This window comes from Myripristis murdjan, chromosome 24, assembly GCF_902150065.1.
Source record: "Myripristis murdjan chromosome 24, fMyrMur1.1, whole genome shotgun sequence".
Taxonomy (NCBI): Eukaryota; Metazoa; Chordata; class Actinopteri; order Holocentriformes; family Holocentridae; genus Myripristis; species Myripristis murdjan.
Window position 1 is genome coordinate 21,960,825 of NC_044003.1, and position 17,837 is coordinate 21,978,661.

Here is a 17,837-nt window from a genome sequence, read left to right on the forward strand (position 1 = left end):
AACTATCTGTTTTCTAGGACTATATCAATTTCAAAATGGTCGCTTGCAATTCAATGGCCACATCGATTTTCCAACCCAACAACTAGAGCCAAAATGTCAAACTAGGAGCCCCTTACATTAAAAAAAAAAAAAAAAAAAAAAAAAAGATTATACCATATGTACATAGCTATAAATGAGGCTTCACATGGCGTCTAAATTCTCAGTTGTGGATTGGCAGAGCGGTGCAGGTTGGGATCCATGTGACCAGGCTCGTCATGTGCCGTCAACCGCAACAGAAAAGTGGGAGCAAACAGCCTCGAGCCAGGCAGCACCAGCACAGAAGCCTGAGACCCACTGTCATCAGCTACGGTATCTAAGGCATGTAACATATCCTGCATGTGAAAGTTTCAGGACAAAATCAGTTTATGGATATTTACCTTGAATTGTAGATTATCCATAAGTTTTTTAAAGGGGGGAAACACTATCATGTGTGCTTGAGGAATGACCAATTTACGCCATAACAGCATGAAATATGGACTATTATTGTAATCTTCTTAACATCTGTGGTGAGTGTATTGCATTTCATGGTAAATTAGCAACATTTTAAAGCATTTTGTGTGGACACATATGACTTAGGCTGAAACTTTTTTCATCTGTACAAAGGCTTGAAGTCTCTGTCAGTGTGCCGCCTATGCCACTGTCTGCAGGTGCGCTAGGTGCTGTGGCCTCGGGCTGTTTGCCAGGCGGGCCGCAGGCTCAGGGCCTTTGAAGGGGTGAATGCCATCTTTGAACAAGGCATGGGAAATGCCAGCTAGACCAGGGGTTGCTAATGGACAGAGAGAATCATGAACCTGATATCATGAAAAAATTGAAAGAAAAAAAAAAAAGAAGAGCACAAAAACTCAACCACAGGAACAGACCCACATGGTAAGAATGTGCACATAATCAGTGCGGCATTAAAAATGTATAAATGCTTACAGTACCTACTCTTCTGAACAGATGGCGGAAAGTAAGCTAAAATGTCACTGTCTGATCTAATACACATCTAAGAGAGACAGTGCCATCTATTAAAGTCACAAAGAATTCAAAAAGCGAGGTGCAATGCCTTTGGAATAATTTGCTGTTTGTTTACTGTTTCTAAAATGGCTGAGAAAAATGCAATCATGAACATGACTAAAATGATCTGTGAACTGTTCAAAAGATGTGCTGCAGAGCATGGATATACGTGTTAAGTGTTAGATAGATGGATAGAGAACTCTACAAAGACATCTAAGCATCAAAGCAGAAAAAACTTACAGTCCAGGCAAGTCAAAATCAACGCATGCAACTACAAAGACGAACTACAAAAAACTGTTTTAGTATGTGTTAGGTCTGAGATCAGGTCTGCACCACAAGAAAGAAAAGAAAAAAAGAAAAAAATAATAAAATAAAATTGTAATAAAAAAATAATAATACTACATTTTACACAAAAAACATTGAGGCCTCCCACGTGAACTTGGGTGAGGTCAGCCAGCAGGGACGGCTCATACGATACCTAGGTTGACCGTCAGTTTGACCCTGCCGCTGTCCAGCTCCAGCCTCAGGGTGTCTGCCGACTCGCGGGATGTGGCGGCCATGAGCAGGCCAAACGCCCTCTGGGACATGAAGCGCAGGGAAACATCCTCAGCCTCGGTGTGCATGACGTTAGGCATCACCACCTTCATGTACATGCTGCCGTCGTAGGAAAGGATTGACGCCTCTGTGGAGAAAAAAAAAATGAGGAAAAAAGCAAAAATTTTAAACAGGGCTGGATGACATATTTAGTCGGGCTCTCAACACGATGCATTGACTCTTGGCCCTATCTCCCAATAATAATAATTAATCCAATTAACCGCACATGTACCAGTTCTGAAAGGATATAAAAACTAGGCTTTTTTCATCTCCTATTACAACATACCTCCAGTGCATTTTTTAAAGGGATGCATCTTGTTTTATTGTCATCTTGCAATGCCCAATATCTAAAAAATTACACACACACATACACACAGAAAGATTTTTGACTGCTTATCAAAAATCTTTTGTGTGCAAATATCCTATTTAAGCACCAATGTCATCCCTAAAATAATGTCCCCATATTTATATCAAGGTTTTCAGTAAAAAATAACATGGTATCTGATTTTGTCCGTATCACCCAACCCTAGTTTTATAGATGAAAAGATTTCTTTCAAAGTACATCGCACACTTTAATGGCTTCTGCTGTGCCTAAATTGAATGCAGTGATATTTTTTATTAGCGCTTCATTCACTTATGCATGGTGCTGTCAAAAGGTCTCTGTGCATGGAGAAAAGGGAGGCTGTGTGCATATGTGTGTGCAAGCACATGTGTGTGTGAAACAGCGAACAGAGAAAGCAAGATACCATCAGGAGAAAGTGAGGCAATTTATCGCTTGTGCTTCACCTCCTTAGAACAGCTTTATTTATGCAGCAGCAGTCCCAGATAAAATAGTGTGACATGGAAGCAAATGCACACATGTTCTGTGAACAAAAGCAAAAAAAGGAAAAGAAGACCTAATTGTACTATAATTGGAACATGCAGCTGGGCTTGCATATCCTTCATATTTTATCAATGGGAAACATACATATGCATACATATTCCCCATGCTTACTTTTCACACATGTTCACCATCCATCAAGTGACAGGCGAGTGTCTGGGAGCTCAGGCTTTACCACACATGCTGCTCAATGTGCAGAAAATTAAATCATCATGCGGCTTTCCTCCTTCCTTTCCCTTGCTGCTCCCTTACATAAGCCTTGGTTAGTGTCTCCCTGCCAATCACGAAATCACAAGCAGAAATGCTGGATAGATGAGGTACATGTAACGCATGTATTCAAGTACACACAAGCACATGCTTACACTCAAGCAGTCACCCTGAAAGACGCAGTGAACAACAACACAAAGAGCGTTGTAGTTATGCAGAGATAATAAGAACAGATAGATCGAGGAGGCTTTAAGACTGCTAGGCTGGACTCTTCCATTCTGTTCCCCTCTTACAAGTTCGGAAAGGAGAGAGTGAGAGCGAGTGTGAGAAAGAAAGAGGAAGACTGTCAGCAGACTGGAAGCCTCTTGGGGAGAGAGACGGATTAAAAAGGGCATCCAGCCGTGAAATACCTGTTTTGACACCTCAGCTTTTAAAGGAAAAATAGCCCTGCGGCCTCAGAAATGCACCACTACTCAGCTGTGTCTAGGGGAATGCTGAGGCTGGAGGTGAGAGATTTTGGAGCAGCACATGAGAATGGCGCTGTACCTGTAAAGGATGCAATGTCACATTTAACATACTGTGTGGAAAAAAGAAATCTCAATCTTAAGGGGTCATTTCGTCTCATGCTGAGTTTTAGAAATCTTGTTTTTTTTCTTGAAATCAGCTAAAAAAAGAAGAAAAAAAATCCGCCAGTGGGATGAAAATATGCGATTGCTCATTAAAATATTTGTATCATCATCACTGGGTGTAGAAAAGATCAAAGTGCAAGGGTTTGAAGTCCTTTCCATGCAGGGAGCGGCCTATCGATTGATTTCTCCTGAGGTCAGTTTTGCTGGGGATTAAAAGTTACTTTCACATGTGAGAGCGGAGCGATGAAGAATACAACCTCAGCTTTTATTCCTCCTGCCCTCGTTTCATTGACTCTTCAACTGCACCTGCTATCCTCCACGAGGATCATCAAAAGGTAGCAATTGTAACTGTAGGCTTGTTAGAATGGCAGCTCATTTTGTGCTGTTCCTGGATAAAAAGCCGCAATTTTATCGAGGATTATTCGACCAATTTACATCAGAAGAGGAACGTTAGCCAGCAATGGTGTCAGTTGTGAACTTTCTTACATCAGCTCTTTTACTACAAGCCTCCAAATTGTATGCTTTTAACAAGTGAGCTGTAGAGCAACGTTAGTTATGAAAACATTTTGCAAACATATTGTTGCAGTACTAGTAAGCCTGCAGCTATTTCAGTTCCAATAAGTGGAATCTTTTTACTTCTCATCAGGATCAAGACAATATCCTGTATCCTAATATACTACCTTACAGGGGTGCCGCCAGGAATTTTGGGCCCCATGAAAAAAAAAAAAAAAAAAAAAAATTACTCGATGATGGTTTAATAATTTTATGATGGTTTAATAATTTATTTATTCGTTTTTACCTATTTTTTGGGGCCCCTGTCAGGTAAGGGCCCTTGGAATTGTCCTAACTTTTCCCCGATATACGGCACCCCTGCTACCTTACAAAGGGAATGAAAGCCCATCAAACCCTGCTGGAATGGACTACTCTAGAAAATTCAGCTTCCAAAACTCAGCTTATTACAGGTATTGACTTTCAGAAACTCAAATATCTTGGTATATGATCGAGACAGTACTCAAAAGTAATACTTAATAAGAAAATCCCTGTTTTTAACTAGGTTTACCATCCTTCTAAGAGAAGATTTTAACACTGAATCTAAGACTAATGACTTGTTAAGATGGACTTTTATGAGGGTCATGAGGGGTCCAGTGAATTTAATGGTTAAACTATTGGCTTGCTAGAGAAGGTTTAGACATACACTGTAGGAAAGTGCAGGGAATATTGGATTTGACTTCATTAGAAAGTCAAAATACATGCTGGTGTGTAATAACCTGCATATAAAAGTGCTGCAGGATCACTGAACCGTTCCTTTGCTAAGCAGTGCACTCACCGCTGTTAAAACCCCAGGTTTGTCTGTTTTGCTTAAGGGCCTGTTGTAAAATCCATTCTATGAACAAGCTGTCAACTGTGTGGGTACAGTAGCCTGGAGGATAATAAAACCTTGGCTCACTATTGTTCTAGTCAATTTAAAACCGCACAGGCTCTCTCGCGATTCCTCTTTGTGTCTCCCTCACTCACACATACACACACAGACACGCACACACAAACATGCTCACACATCCAGACATGCATTCACTCACAGAGACATAAACATATGCACAGATACACAAACACCAGGCAAAGACAGATCCCCTAACTAACAGAGGAACCTATTGATTTGTGAGCCAGGTCAGGTCCCGAGCTTACACTGCAGAACTCGCAAAAACTTTATGCAAGTCAAACCTGCGGTTCAGAAAACTCAAAGAGACAAGGAAGGACACGAGATCAGGAAGGGAAAGCACCCTACATAATGAACTGTGATGTTCACTCTGGGGGTTTTTGCCAGACCTGGCGCAGCACTCTGGGTAAAAAGAAAGAGAAAATCTGAAAAAAAAAAAAAAAAAAAGTATTTCAAATGTAACTGCTGGAATTTTACTTTGGTTCACATGTAAAATAGCTTCCAAAGAGATCATGTCTATTATCAAAGTTATAAAAACCTTATAAGTCACAGGTGAGAGACTGCGGAGAAAAGCCAAATCACCATTCCCATGTTTTATGATGTGTGACACTTGCATCAATATTTATGATCAGGAGCATGAACCACTTAAAGACACCATGAAATGACTTTATGTTTTTCCTGTTATAACAACATCAGAGGAGGGATCATTCAAAGTGTAAACCAGGAGGGGATCAGTTAGGGGGAGAAACAAGCCCAGTTCCAATTACCAACATTTGTGGCATCTTGAAGGCACATTCATAGATGCTAGGTGTGCAGCGGGTCCCAATCAAGAAAAATCACACCTACACACACTCTCACTGTGCAGTTAATTCACACTTCAGTTTGGAAGCAGACTTGTTCCACATATATATCCCTAACCACATTGCCACTGTGACATTTTGGTTAACTTGGTCACATGCATCTCACAAAACAACAAAAAAGAGGCAACGTGTTGAGCAAGAAACAGTTCAAAGAGAGTATTAATCTAAGAACACATTTCTCGGTCAATTAGACTGTTTTTTCATCATTTATCAAATATGTTTTTAATTTTTGTGATTTTTACCCCTCAATATTTTATACACAGACTATCTTCGTTTGACTGTCTTCCCAACAGGGACCTCTCAGCAAACATTACATTTTAGTGAAGCTTAGGAGGAAAATGAGGATCTTCTTGCAGGGGCCGAGCATTCAGTATTCAGCAGCGAAAGGATACAAGTATTTTCTCTAACACTGCTCTATAGCACGACTGTTATGTTCACCATTTTGTGTGACATCAAAGTGCACAAGGGTTCCTATCATTTTGCAACCATTACTACACACTGGAATGACAGCATGAAGTTGAGTTTGTGTGTTAGTGATCAAGGAAAGGAGCACAGAATTTTTTTCAAAAATTTGTGAAGGTTTTATCGGTTTAAATCTTTATTTACGCCCACTAGGGCAGCTTTAGGTCACCGTTAAAGGTACAGTTGTCCCTCGCTCTAACGCGGTTCACCTTTCGCGGCCTCGCAGTTTTGCGGATTTTTTTTTAGCAATTTTGCATGCTTTTTTTTTTTTTTTTTTTTTTTTTTACTGGACTTATTTTTCTACGAAGGTTTGAACTTTGAGAGTGTTTAAACAAGAGAGAAAAGTGAGAAAATGTCAATGCCTGTATGAGAAAAGTGTATAAAGTGTGTAGTGAGGGGTTTTACAGCCTTAAAACATCTATAATAATTGTAAAAAATAAAGCTGACTACTTCGCGGATTTCGCCTATTGCGGGTTATTTTTAGAACGTAACTCCCACAATTAACAAGGGACCACTGTATTCTGTATTTGTTGCAATGCCCACACTTGCAGTCTTGCTGTCTGAAAATATTAATGTTGAAAATGGCCAAACGCAGGTGCATGTACAATAATCTACACTTTATGAAGACCTCATCTAATAGCACTTCCAAGCACTAGGTAGGGCTGAATGTATCCCACAATTAATCAGGATGTTGTATGAATAAAGGAAGAAGTGGAGGATGACCTGCAATAAAGCATTCCTGTGTAAATACAAGTTAAATTGGGATATTGTAGCCTCAAATATGCCAACTATATATTAGGATGCGTAATTGTAAGAATTTACAAATTTATTAATCTATTAGCTGATGCTGTTGTTTAAATGCTTGAATCTCTAATTGGGCTTTTAATTCACATACTGTGTTTATTTAGAAAGCATATCCTCTTTATATTTCTTGAGTCAAAAGTAACAGCTACCACAGCCGCAAGTGTCTTTCATTTACCAAGTGTGTTCCGATATGCATTTACAAAATCCTCCTAACACTTGCAGTTTTCACACCCTCTTGCACACTTTGGCCAGTTCCTGGAAGTATGTAACTCAAGTGGCCACTTGGCTAAGCACTAAGACTGTAAGTGTGAGTATTGGGACACAGACTTGATTTTCAAGGAAGTTGTACTGTCTTTAAACTTTGTAGGTCATGTTTTCAAGGAACAAATGAAAGCTGCTCCTTTGACAGTGGATTGACAGAGGTTGACTTTATGAATGTTTGCTTGGGCTTTTACACACAAATGTTAATTTCTTTGCCATGGTAAACTGTCCCCTCTTCATCTGAGCAGCTCCAACATTTGTCTCCGGTATCACTGACTGAGGCTTCTCTTTCTCTCCTCTGTAAAGCAACCTGTTCTCACAGACAAATCCTGACCGCACTGTCCAAGATCACACAAACACGATATGCAAATCTGCTGTGGGACTGATTTACCTGTTTCAATTGCTTGAGGCATTTTACTTTTGCTGTGACATCCCCTCGACGTGTCTCAAGAGGCAGCACGGTAACCTTTCTCACTAATTTGACAATACACGCAACTGCTCCACAATCAATCCCACGCTCTGCATTTTTTAAATATATATTTGTATATAAAAGCTTGCACAGAAAATCAGAGTAAGTTGTCACCCTATACAGAGCTCCATCCCTATTCCTAAAGCCCTGAAGTGGCAAAGAACTCAAAGCAGATGGCGGAAACAAATATCACCTTACATTTTACACTGCTGTGGGGAATTAAAACATGGTGCTCTGCAAAAGTGAAGACTAGTGCTGTGATTATAGCCATTCATACTCAATATGAGGCTAATAATAGGCCTCAGCCAGACACTGCGGCTGATGGCACTCCACGCACCCGCTGTGTTTATGTGTGCGTATGCATGCACAAAACGAAAAGACATCTATACAACCTTACTTTTAATAAACCACACACACACACACACACACACACTAGCAAGTGTGCAACTACAGTGTGCTGGTCTATAATTTGGTATTTCTTAAGAGAGATATCAGCAGCTATGAGGACCTCATTTCAGCTGGTAATTAAGCTGCTGCTTGTCTGTGTTGGTGTGTGTGTGTGTGTGTGTGTGTGTGTGTGTGTGCATGTGTGTGTGTGTTTTCCAGTCAGCGCCACTTTACATAATTAGCAATCCAATTGAAGCAGAAGATGGTGGAGGAGGAAAGCTATTAAGTCAAAAGCTCGTCAAATATTCAGGATATGGAGGGGGGAGTAAGCTAGTCAGATTTCTTCAGCACACACATGCAGGCATAGACATATGCATGCACACACACACACACACACACACACACAAACTCACACTCACACACACTCTTTTAGTCCTCTTCAAACTCTGAAATCTGTTTTCTGTCTTGGTTTTTCCTCACTCGATGTTCCCATTTTTATTTGCTTTGGCAGTAACTGTGTAGGATTATTTAATCATTTCTCTGTCTGACAGGATGACACGTCTTTGTTTTGATAAACAAACCAACAAGGGCCTCGACTGTCACTGTGGTGTTTTATGTGAATGCCTGTCAAGCCCCCCCACCCCACCCCTTCCAACCGCCCCACACAAACACCACCACCATCACCAAATGCACACACACACACACACACACACACACACACACAGAGAGAGAGAGAGAGGCATGCACCCGAGCTGTGTTAGTATCTGATGTCAACAGCCTTTTAATTTCAAAAGTCATATTCTTACGCTGACAGTGACAATAAGGACATTTTAAGTGCATAGTGGGGGTGTCTATATATGTGTGTGTTTGTGTGTGTGCGTGTGTGTGTGTGTGTCTGTGCGCATGCAATGTGTACACACAATAGTTCCCCTCAACAGAAGAGGCTCTTGACTGTGGACGTTATCCACGGTAATCCTCACCACATGACTCAGCTCTGCATACATGCACACGCGCATGCACGCACGTACACAAACACACACACCACGCTGCTATGTAGCACAGGAACATCACAACAACCAAAAATACCTCAACCCTCTATATTGGAAAGAGGCCATTTGATTTGATATATGAGAGGCAGAAATACATTTGAAAGAAACCTGTAAAGTCAAATTCAATAGAGGGGAATCCCAGCAATCATGCTCTTTTAAATTATAGGATGTAGTTTCACACTGCCATATATTTTTATTTGTTACTGCATGTCCGTTTAGTAAACGAGTCACACTGGACGTCTGAGATTTCAGTGATATTGATGAAGCTGTATGTGGTCTGAATGGATATGACTGTTGAGTGTTGCTTCTGAATTTAACAGTGTGATAAAGTTTGTGTGATCCTAAGGGATACTGTTCCCCCATATTCCCTTTCAAATGAATCCCTATTATCATAAGCCTTTGAGTTAACGGGGCAGTGAGACTGTTCCTGCCTCATAGCACAAAATGACCATAATATATTTATAGGGATATTGATCAATAGCAATGACCCAACAATTACTTCACCTGTTGCTTCAGTGTCTGTGTTATATCAACATTTGTATCCCCTGAAAGTGTGTTTCTCCTGGCAGGACACTCGTTTTGCCACTACAAGAGGAAATTATCATGAGGGAAACACATTTAATAAATGAAAATAATGCAACTTATGTGCCGGATAACTGCCAGTTAGACTAACGGGAAATGTGTAATTTGAGATAATAAATGAGATTATAAATATTTGTGATCTCCATTCTGTAATCCCATGAGATGTTTTTAAAATGATGTTTTACCTTTTGGATAACTAGTAATAGGAAGCATCCCACAAACATTGAAAAGATTTTGTCGTTTTCCTTCGTGGCATTAAATCAAGGCAAACATAGTGTTTTTGTGTTGTTTTCTCCAAGTGTTTTCAGATGCTCTGTGATAAAGGGCACTTTTGTGACCGGCGTCTCAAGATATTTCAAATTTAATATATCCATTATTCTTATTTCAACCCAGTTGCCAGAATTGAATGTTGCTATTTTACGTTTCTGCAAACCAACAAATATGTTTAAATGCCAACATTTCTGAACCAAAAACTATGTTGCATATCAACATTTAGACTAATAGTCAACATTAGCTCTTTAGCTACGTAAGCCACTTCCATTTGTTTCATTAGCTTTGTCAGCCACCAAAACTAGGTGGTTAAGGTTAGGAGAAAGTCATGGTTAAGGTTTTGAAAAGTTAAATTTCACTAATAACAGCTCGCTAATGTTGGTTAAAAAACGAACATGGCTCCTGCTTGACATGTGACTCAAACCCCATATGTAGAAGCAAAGTCCTGTGCCAAACCACCACTCCGTCCGTACTGCTATTTTTTTCCTGGCAGCTAGGTGGCATTTTTTGACACCCACTTTTGGAAAATTAGCAGTGGAATAAAAGAAAAACTATAGGTAGATTTTAGAGTAGGCTAGAGAATATGTATTTCTGACATATTAATCAGTGAATTTCAGATAACATGCTTTTTCTCCTGTCATGGAAACCTGTAGTGTTTAGGAATGAGCCCCTAAAATGTCAAACAGTTATGTTGTCATTCAAGATTCATTAAACAGAACAATGTAATATAAGTCTATCAGCCCCCTCTGACAGTAAAATTCAGGAGGCGGTCAAAGCCACAAAACATTCATAGGGATTATCAAATGGCCAGCCATGCAAAACCTAAGCAGGCCTGGCAGAGATGAATTTATCAGGATATCAAAAATCACAAGGGATGGTGTAGCGTCAATATGAAACAGTAAGCGGTTTTGTGAATCAGACATATTGAATAAGCTTTACGCGGGGATGAGGTAAATCTGCAGAGGTTTATCAACATGTGACAGATATAATCGTGTGTAAAACAAGCCCATGCACATTGAATTTAAAGGCTTTGTGTATTTATTTTTGTGTATTTTAGGCTAAGATCATCGCTGAGAGTGCACCACTCCCACTGTGTCACCTGCATGACCTCATTCATTGGAAAAGCCAGGGGATGGCATCCTTCAGCAGTCTCTCTGCTAACTTAAATCATCATAAGACGGATTATTAAAAAACCAAGCAGCTGTACTTGACCTAAAGGATGCTGAAGTTGTGATTAATGACAGTTTGTGGTGATTTATGGGAGTAAAATGCCTGCTTAGTAAGTGGTTACACACATGGGTGCTGCTGGGTCCATTTGTACAGAAACATAAACAAGAATATGGGCACAAATGCACACACACACACACACACACACACACCAGTTCAACTCATAAGAGCTAGGCTTGGGTGCTTGTATGTTTGAAATCCTGGCAATATCACTTTCAAAATGATCATAAATGGTGCACACTTTTTGTCATAAAACTGGTTAACTGAAGCTGCCGTGTTGACGAAATAACATAGTGCACTAGAGTTTGCCCACTAGGGGTCAGTCAAGTGCAGCTTGATGTATTAAAGAAAAATGGCACAGGGAATAAGGCAATATTTGGTTTTATTTTGACAAATGTGAGACAGCTATCACACATTACCTGAATTTACTTTTTGCCTAGCATTTTAGCCACATATATGGCATTATACAGTTTTTTTTTATTTAATTATTTATTTAAATACTGACAAACGGCCTAATGTGTGTCTTTTTATTGAAGGTTCATTGTTATTCTATGACAAGGCTAAATAATTTTTTTGACAGTATTTACTATTTAATTGTTTATTTTTAGAGAAACAGGCTTGACTCAGCTAGCCATAACAGATTTTGTGCCCTGGTGAGCCTGATGACTTCAATTCATTTGTTGAATAGGCCTGATGAAAAAAAAAAAAAAAAAAAAAAAAATCGATAATTAAAGACATGAATAAATAAAAATATAAAACTGTGATTAATTTATTTTATATTTTATGTATATTATTATAATCAAAGAGAAAATTAGCTGTTTCTGTTCATTATATCTTCCAGGTTTCACAGGGTAAATTAAAGGGCAAAACATAAAGTAAAATAGAGTATATCAATTTTTGATTACATGATTTTTTTTTATTGTCGTTATCAGGTGTACAAATCATCATGAAACTGTGAGAATCTTACATCCTTTCAATGCAGAGAAACACCTATCAATTTCTCAAACAAGTCAAATGATCAGTGTTTAAAATCTGCTTTCACACGTAGGAGTGGAAGAATTTGACCGCAGTTCTTACTCCTCCCACCTTGTCTGACTGACTCTTCAGCTGCGCCTGTTGTCCTCCACTGGCCTCAACAAACAATAGTAACAATGTTGACCTGTTATCACGGCATGCCAAGGATTATTTTGCCAATCTAACGTTATATCAGAGGAGGCAGGGGCTAACAAAATGCCTCTATGTACTGCAGAGCTATAATGAGCGATGACACTGTGAATTTTCTTATATCAATTCCTCTACTACAAGCCTCCAAAGTTTTAACAAGTGAGCTCTACTGCAATGTTAGCCATGAAAGCATTTGCTGATTTATTGGTGCAGTGCTGTAGCTATTTCACCTCCAACAAGCAGAATATTTTCACTTTGCTGGCCAGTTGGTTTGTCTTATCGAGGTCGAGACAAGATCATTACACTACTAGGGGGATTACAACCCACCTAGCCCTGCTGGGAGGCATTACTCCAGAAAATGCAGCTTCCAAAACTCCATTTCATTATAGTTATTGACTTTTAGGAACTCTCAAATCTTGCTGGATGATAAAGATAGTACTCAAGAAAAATACCAAATGAGAAAAATCCCCTGTTGGGTTTGCCATCCCTTAAACCCTCTGGCACATCTATTTCCTAGTGAGTAAGTTGAAAATGTTGCATGTGATTAGAAAAACATGATTTGGATTAATTACTGTGATTAATTTCGTAACTGTTCAGCGGGTAAAATGGCAGAAATTGTCCTCGAGTACTTAATACAGAATAATAATTTTTTCTATTGTTGTTGGAGATGTCTCTCATTATGGTGTTGGGCGGGTGTTAAGATAATAAATACATACATACATACATACACACCTACTGCCTACTAACACCTACCAACTACTAAGTTCATCCTTTTGCCTAAGTTCATTCTTTTGACTTGAAACAATGTGCAAAGCACTAAACATCAATCTTAGCCCTTATTACAACCTCCAAAAAATTCTCACACTCACACAGTCAGACAGACACACACAAACACTCACACACACATACACACACACACACACACACACACACATGCATGCATGATCAGAGGAGCAGTGAACTACCTTACATACATGCACCATCAGGGGGCAGCAAAGGCTGAATGAAAGCCAGCTGCTGTTGACATTAGCTTCTCATTAAACCCATTATGAGCTGAATGAGTGGAGATGGGAGGGGTGAAGGGGGGTGGAGGCGAGAGCGAGGGGCCGAGGAAGGAAGTGAGTGAGGGAAGGTGACAAGTGGATAAAGGAATTAAATGTGGAAATGTGAAAACAACGCAAAAGTAAATAAGGAAAAGACAAAAAAAGACAGTAACAGAACAACAAGCAGAGATGAATAAGCAGGTGACTGATGAGCAAGGAGCACATTTTGATGATCAGCCTTTGAAAAAAACTACATTTTGTCTTTGATTTCCTTGATGCACAACCACTAAGTCAAGGTCCCATGTCTCTAGAGGAACAAGGAGGTATAATGCAGGAAAATATCAGATGATATTTTATGCTTTTTTGTATAATGTGCAATGCTGGATATCACTCTGAGCAGAGTGAGGGTCAGGCAATACTCTTTTTTTGAATCCTAAGAATCAGTTAGCCTCTCTGGGATCCCCACAGCCTGGAGCCATGGGGCATTGGAGACTTGTCAATTTCTCAGATGGCCGAACACTGAAAGCTTGATTTCCTCTGTGTTCTCTCTCTCTCTTTCTCTGTAAGTGAGTGAGGGAGGCGCACAGAAGGAAGGAGAGAGAGAGTTTGTGTGCAAGTGTGCATTGGAGAGAAAAAGAAAAAGAATGAAAAGAGAGAGAGAGAGAGGGTGACTGACAGTGTTGGAGAGAGAGAGCGGGATCAGATGGATCCAGCATATCCCCATCCTCCATTCCTAGCTCATAGTGTACCACAATGAGAGTCAGGGTTTACATAACCCAGCACAGCTCCGAAGCACACATTTAATTACAAATGGGGATTAGGGAGTGGCGGCATAATGTTCCAAGCAGCGAAAAAACGGAAACGAGCAGATCGTTTTAAAGTGTAGTAGGATCTGTTCCTCTCCTGGGTAAACACTGTCAAACAAATCTCTCTCTCCCTCCGTCTCTGTCTCTCCACCTCTGCCTCTCTTCTTGCTGTTGCACTTTCTACAACTCAGTTTCTACCCTCTCTATTCCACTCGCTCAGCCTTCCTCATTCCTCTCATTTTCATACTTGATTTTAGTCGTAAAATTACTGCAATTGAGAGGCACCAGGTTCTGCCTGCATGTTGTTCCAGCACAGACGGGTGACTGTCGGCTTGCAATGAGTCTGTCTTATGGCACCGCGGGCAGGATACACCAGCTTTAATGGCAAGCAACTCAAATCTCCATGCACAAGCATAATTTGACTGATGGAAAGAAAATGGAGGAGAGGAGAGGAGAGGAGAGGAGAGGAAAGGAAAGGAGAGAAGGAGTTCATTCTTCTGCATGTGTTCAGAGAAATTACCACAGAAATCATCAGCAACACTTAAAATTCAATCTACACAACCTCCTCCAATCACCGATAGCAGGACCTTGGCTCTGCAAAATCGTAATCTCAGAGGATAGAGATAGTGAGAGAGAATAAAAATATAGTTAAATTAGGAGGAACACATTTCAGGGCAAAAAAAGCAAGTCACAGTGCTGTATTGTGTCTTGCCACACTATAGCACTAGGCATGAAAACACGTGACATGCTTGATAACGCGGAAGATACCAAACTCATTATTCTGCTCAATTCACCGATTATTCAACAGCGGGAAGTGTGGGAACTGATAAGTGTTAAAAGACAAATGGAACAAAGCAGAGATGAGGAGTGAATAGAGGGCCTGGGTTTTGTTGTTGGGAGTGGGAAAAATAAAATGCAGGCCCAGGCATTTTCTACACCCTGCACAATACAAGCACGTTTCAGCCTCAAATGAAATAGGATTAATTTAGTATGCTTCCCTGGGCTGCAGAACTGCAAAACAACCCTAACACACAAGCACACACACGCACACGTACACATACACAGGCATACACAAAATCTCACTACTTAGTCGTAGATATTATGTATTTGCCCAGCTATGCATCATAAGCTTAAGAGGAAAGCAAAACGCGCCAGCTTTTACTCCTCGCTCGCACACGACCACGCAGTCTCTTACACACACAGATTGTAACATTATTGTTTCTTGAAAGATCATCATTGCGTTTTTTTTTATTCATAATTACAGGCACAATCTATTATTTGATTGGCCATTTTGTAGAGTTGAAATTGTAGATGGAAAATTACATTGCTAGAAATTACAAATGCTATAACAAGGCAGAAACCCAATGGAAGTGTAAGATGTGTATACTTCAAACTGCATTGGCTGTAAATGGTCCACAAAATTAAAAGCATTAAGAGTATGAAAAGCACATGTAAAACTGCTATGAATCATTTTTGAAGGATTAAGTTAACCTTCAGATGCATAAGTGATTGGACCCTACACTCTTCCATGAGTGTGTCAAAACGACCCGTATTATATTAGTCTGGGCAATATATTGATATTAAATCTATATCATGATATGAGACTTGGTATCGTCTGGGATTTTGGATATTTCAATATTCTGGTGTGGCTTAAGTGTTGCCTTGAAAGGGATGCAATTTTCTGAACTTACCAGACTGTTGTAGCTGTTCCATTATTTGTCTTTGCCCACTTCGTTATGATATAAGTATTACTGAACATTATTCACCCAAAATATTATTGTGTAAATATTTTGTGTGCCAATAGTCATCCCCACAATATCATCCTAATATCAATATTGAGGTATTTGGTGTAAAATACTGTAATATTTGATTTTGTCCATATTGTCCAGCCCTAGAAACCATCATATTTTGTGAGCACAACAGTGATTTATGAATAAAAAAAAATATGGTTATTTGTTACATTTGACTATGTTTTAAAGTGCATTTAACTAGTGAATAACAGATATACTTACATCAAATCAAACTAGCAACCCACATACTATATGGGCTTCCAAACTAATTATGTACTGTCTACAGAACACACACAAACACACCACCACCACCACCACCACCACACCATTTGAACAATAAACAGACTTTATACTTAATAAGTAACAAATTTTCCCATAAGATTCCATAGGAAATGCATATGGGTCATTTTTGACTCACTTAAGTAATAGAAAACATCTATTTTCTTAAAAAGTACAAATAGTAAAAAAAAAAAAAAAAAAAAAAAAAAAAAAAGGTCCATTGAGGTATGTGAGGATTTTGTGTGGCAGTTAAACTGTGATATTTTGCACTGTAGTTGAAAGACAGAATAAAAAAAAACAAAAAACACTAACAATACCACCTCGTTTCATTTTAATGCCCCAGTCTACAGACAGACTGTAGAGATCTGCTGGGAGAAAAAAATATTATCTCTCACAGGTAAGAACCACTTTTTGTTTCAGAGTCACACCAAAAAAATAAAAGACCTTATGAATTCTGGTTAAGTGTCTCTTTATGATTTTGCTTGTGAATAAAACCCTCTGATTTCTTGTATTTTCTTGTAGAGAAAACTGATGGTGGAGATGCTGAGGCTTCAGCAGCAAAACCAGCTCCTGTCTCAGCTGACGGCTGAAGACATGACCCAGTGGCTGGTGGAGCGGGGCAAGAAGACCCTCAGGGAGCGGTGAGACATACACAGTCCTCCACTCAATCTGTCATCAACTCTGCTCATGTTGACTTATTGTGTTTCTAATGATCAGGCAATAGAGCAAAAGTAAAAAAAAAAAAAAAAAAAAACCTTTCTGTTTGTTTTCTATTTAAGCTTGTGGAGGTTCTCACTTGAGGGCCATGATGCAGAGATCATCCAGCCTGTCCTCATTCTGGTAAGACCGTTATCAAGACAAGTCATGATCATATGATGCTAGATTTATCCTGTAAAATGACCAAATCTGAATGATGAATCCCATTTGTGTTTCAAACATGGCAGGTGAGCCTTTGCATGAAAATGAGGGACATTGAATTTGAAGCCCGCATAGAGCTTAGTTCACCAGGAGCTGACAGTCGCTATTATCAGTAAGTCACATTTATCATTTAAACTACAGAGTGAAAGCATGAGGTGATGTCTGTGTGATAAACTGAAATGTATTTCAACTTATTTCAAATGTGTGTATCCTGCAGAGAGCCACACATCCAGCAGCTGGCTGCAGAAGCCATGAGCAGCCTGGTGGAGAAGCAGCAGGAGCCCGGCTCCCGCCTCCTCGGCTCCCAGGAGGTGGTGATGGAGGTCGTCCCCAAAGTGGTGCAGGGCTTCTGGCTGCATCCACCAAGCCTCTTCTTCATCATGCCGTCCCTGCAGCTCAGCCCCCTGGTTGTAGGTGTGACAAAAGCCGTTCTGGACCAGCTCTGTTCCACCCTGCCCTCCATGGAGCTTCAGGTCCCATTCTCCCGCTCCATCCGGGACGAAAAGGCTCTCTCCATTCAGGAGAAAATAAGACAAAATTAGGTCCCCGACATTCTGGTGGCTGAGCTAAACAGTTTCAGCTCAAATGTCCTCCACATCATCGTTGCCACTGCAGTGGGGGAAACTTCTACAATGTTTGAGCCTCAAAACATGCAGACAAAGTAAGAGGACCTGCTCACGAGTCAC

The 17,837-nt window shown here is 39.9% G+C and overlaps 1 protein-coding gene across 1 annotated transcript in view; it reads right to left on the bottom strand.

Moving 5' to 3' along the window:
• The window catches only part of nrxn3b (neurexin 3b), a 302,450-nt gene that overhangs the window by 181,730 nt on the left and 102,883 nt on the right, over window positions 1-17,837 (bottom strand). Inside the window, exon 9 of the mRNA XM_030047060.1 lies at window positions 1,514-1,717. Coding sequence (XP_029902920.1) covers window positions 1,514-1,717 — 204 coding nt within the window. The remainder of the gene's footprint in view (window positions 1-1,513; window positions 1,718-17,837) is intronic.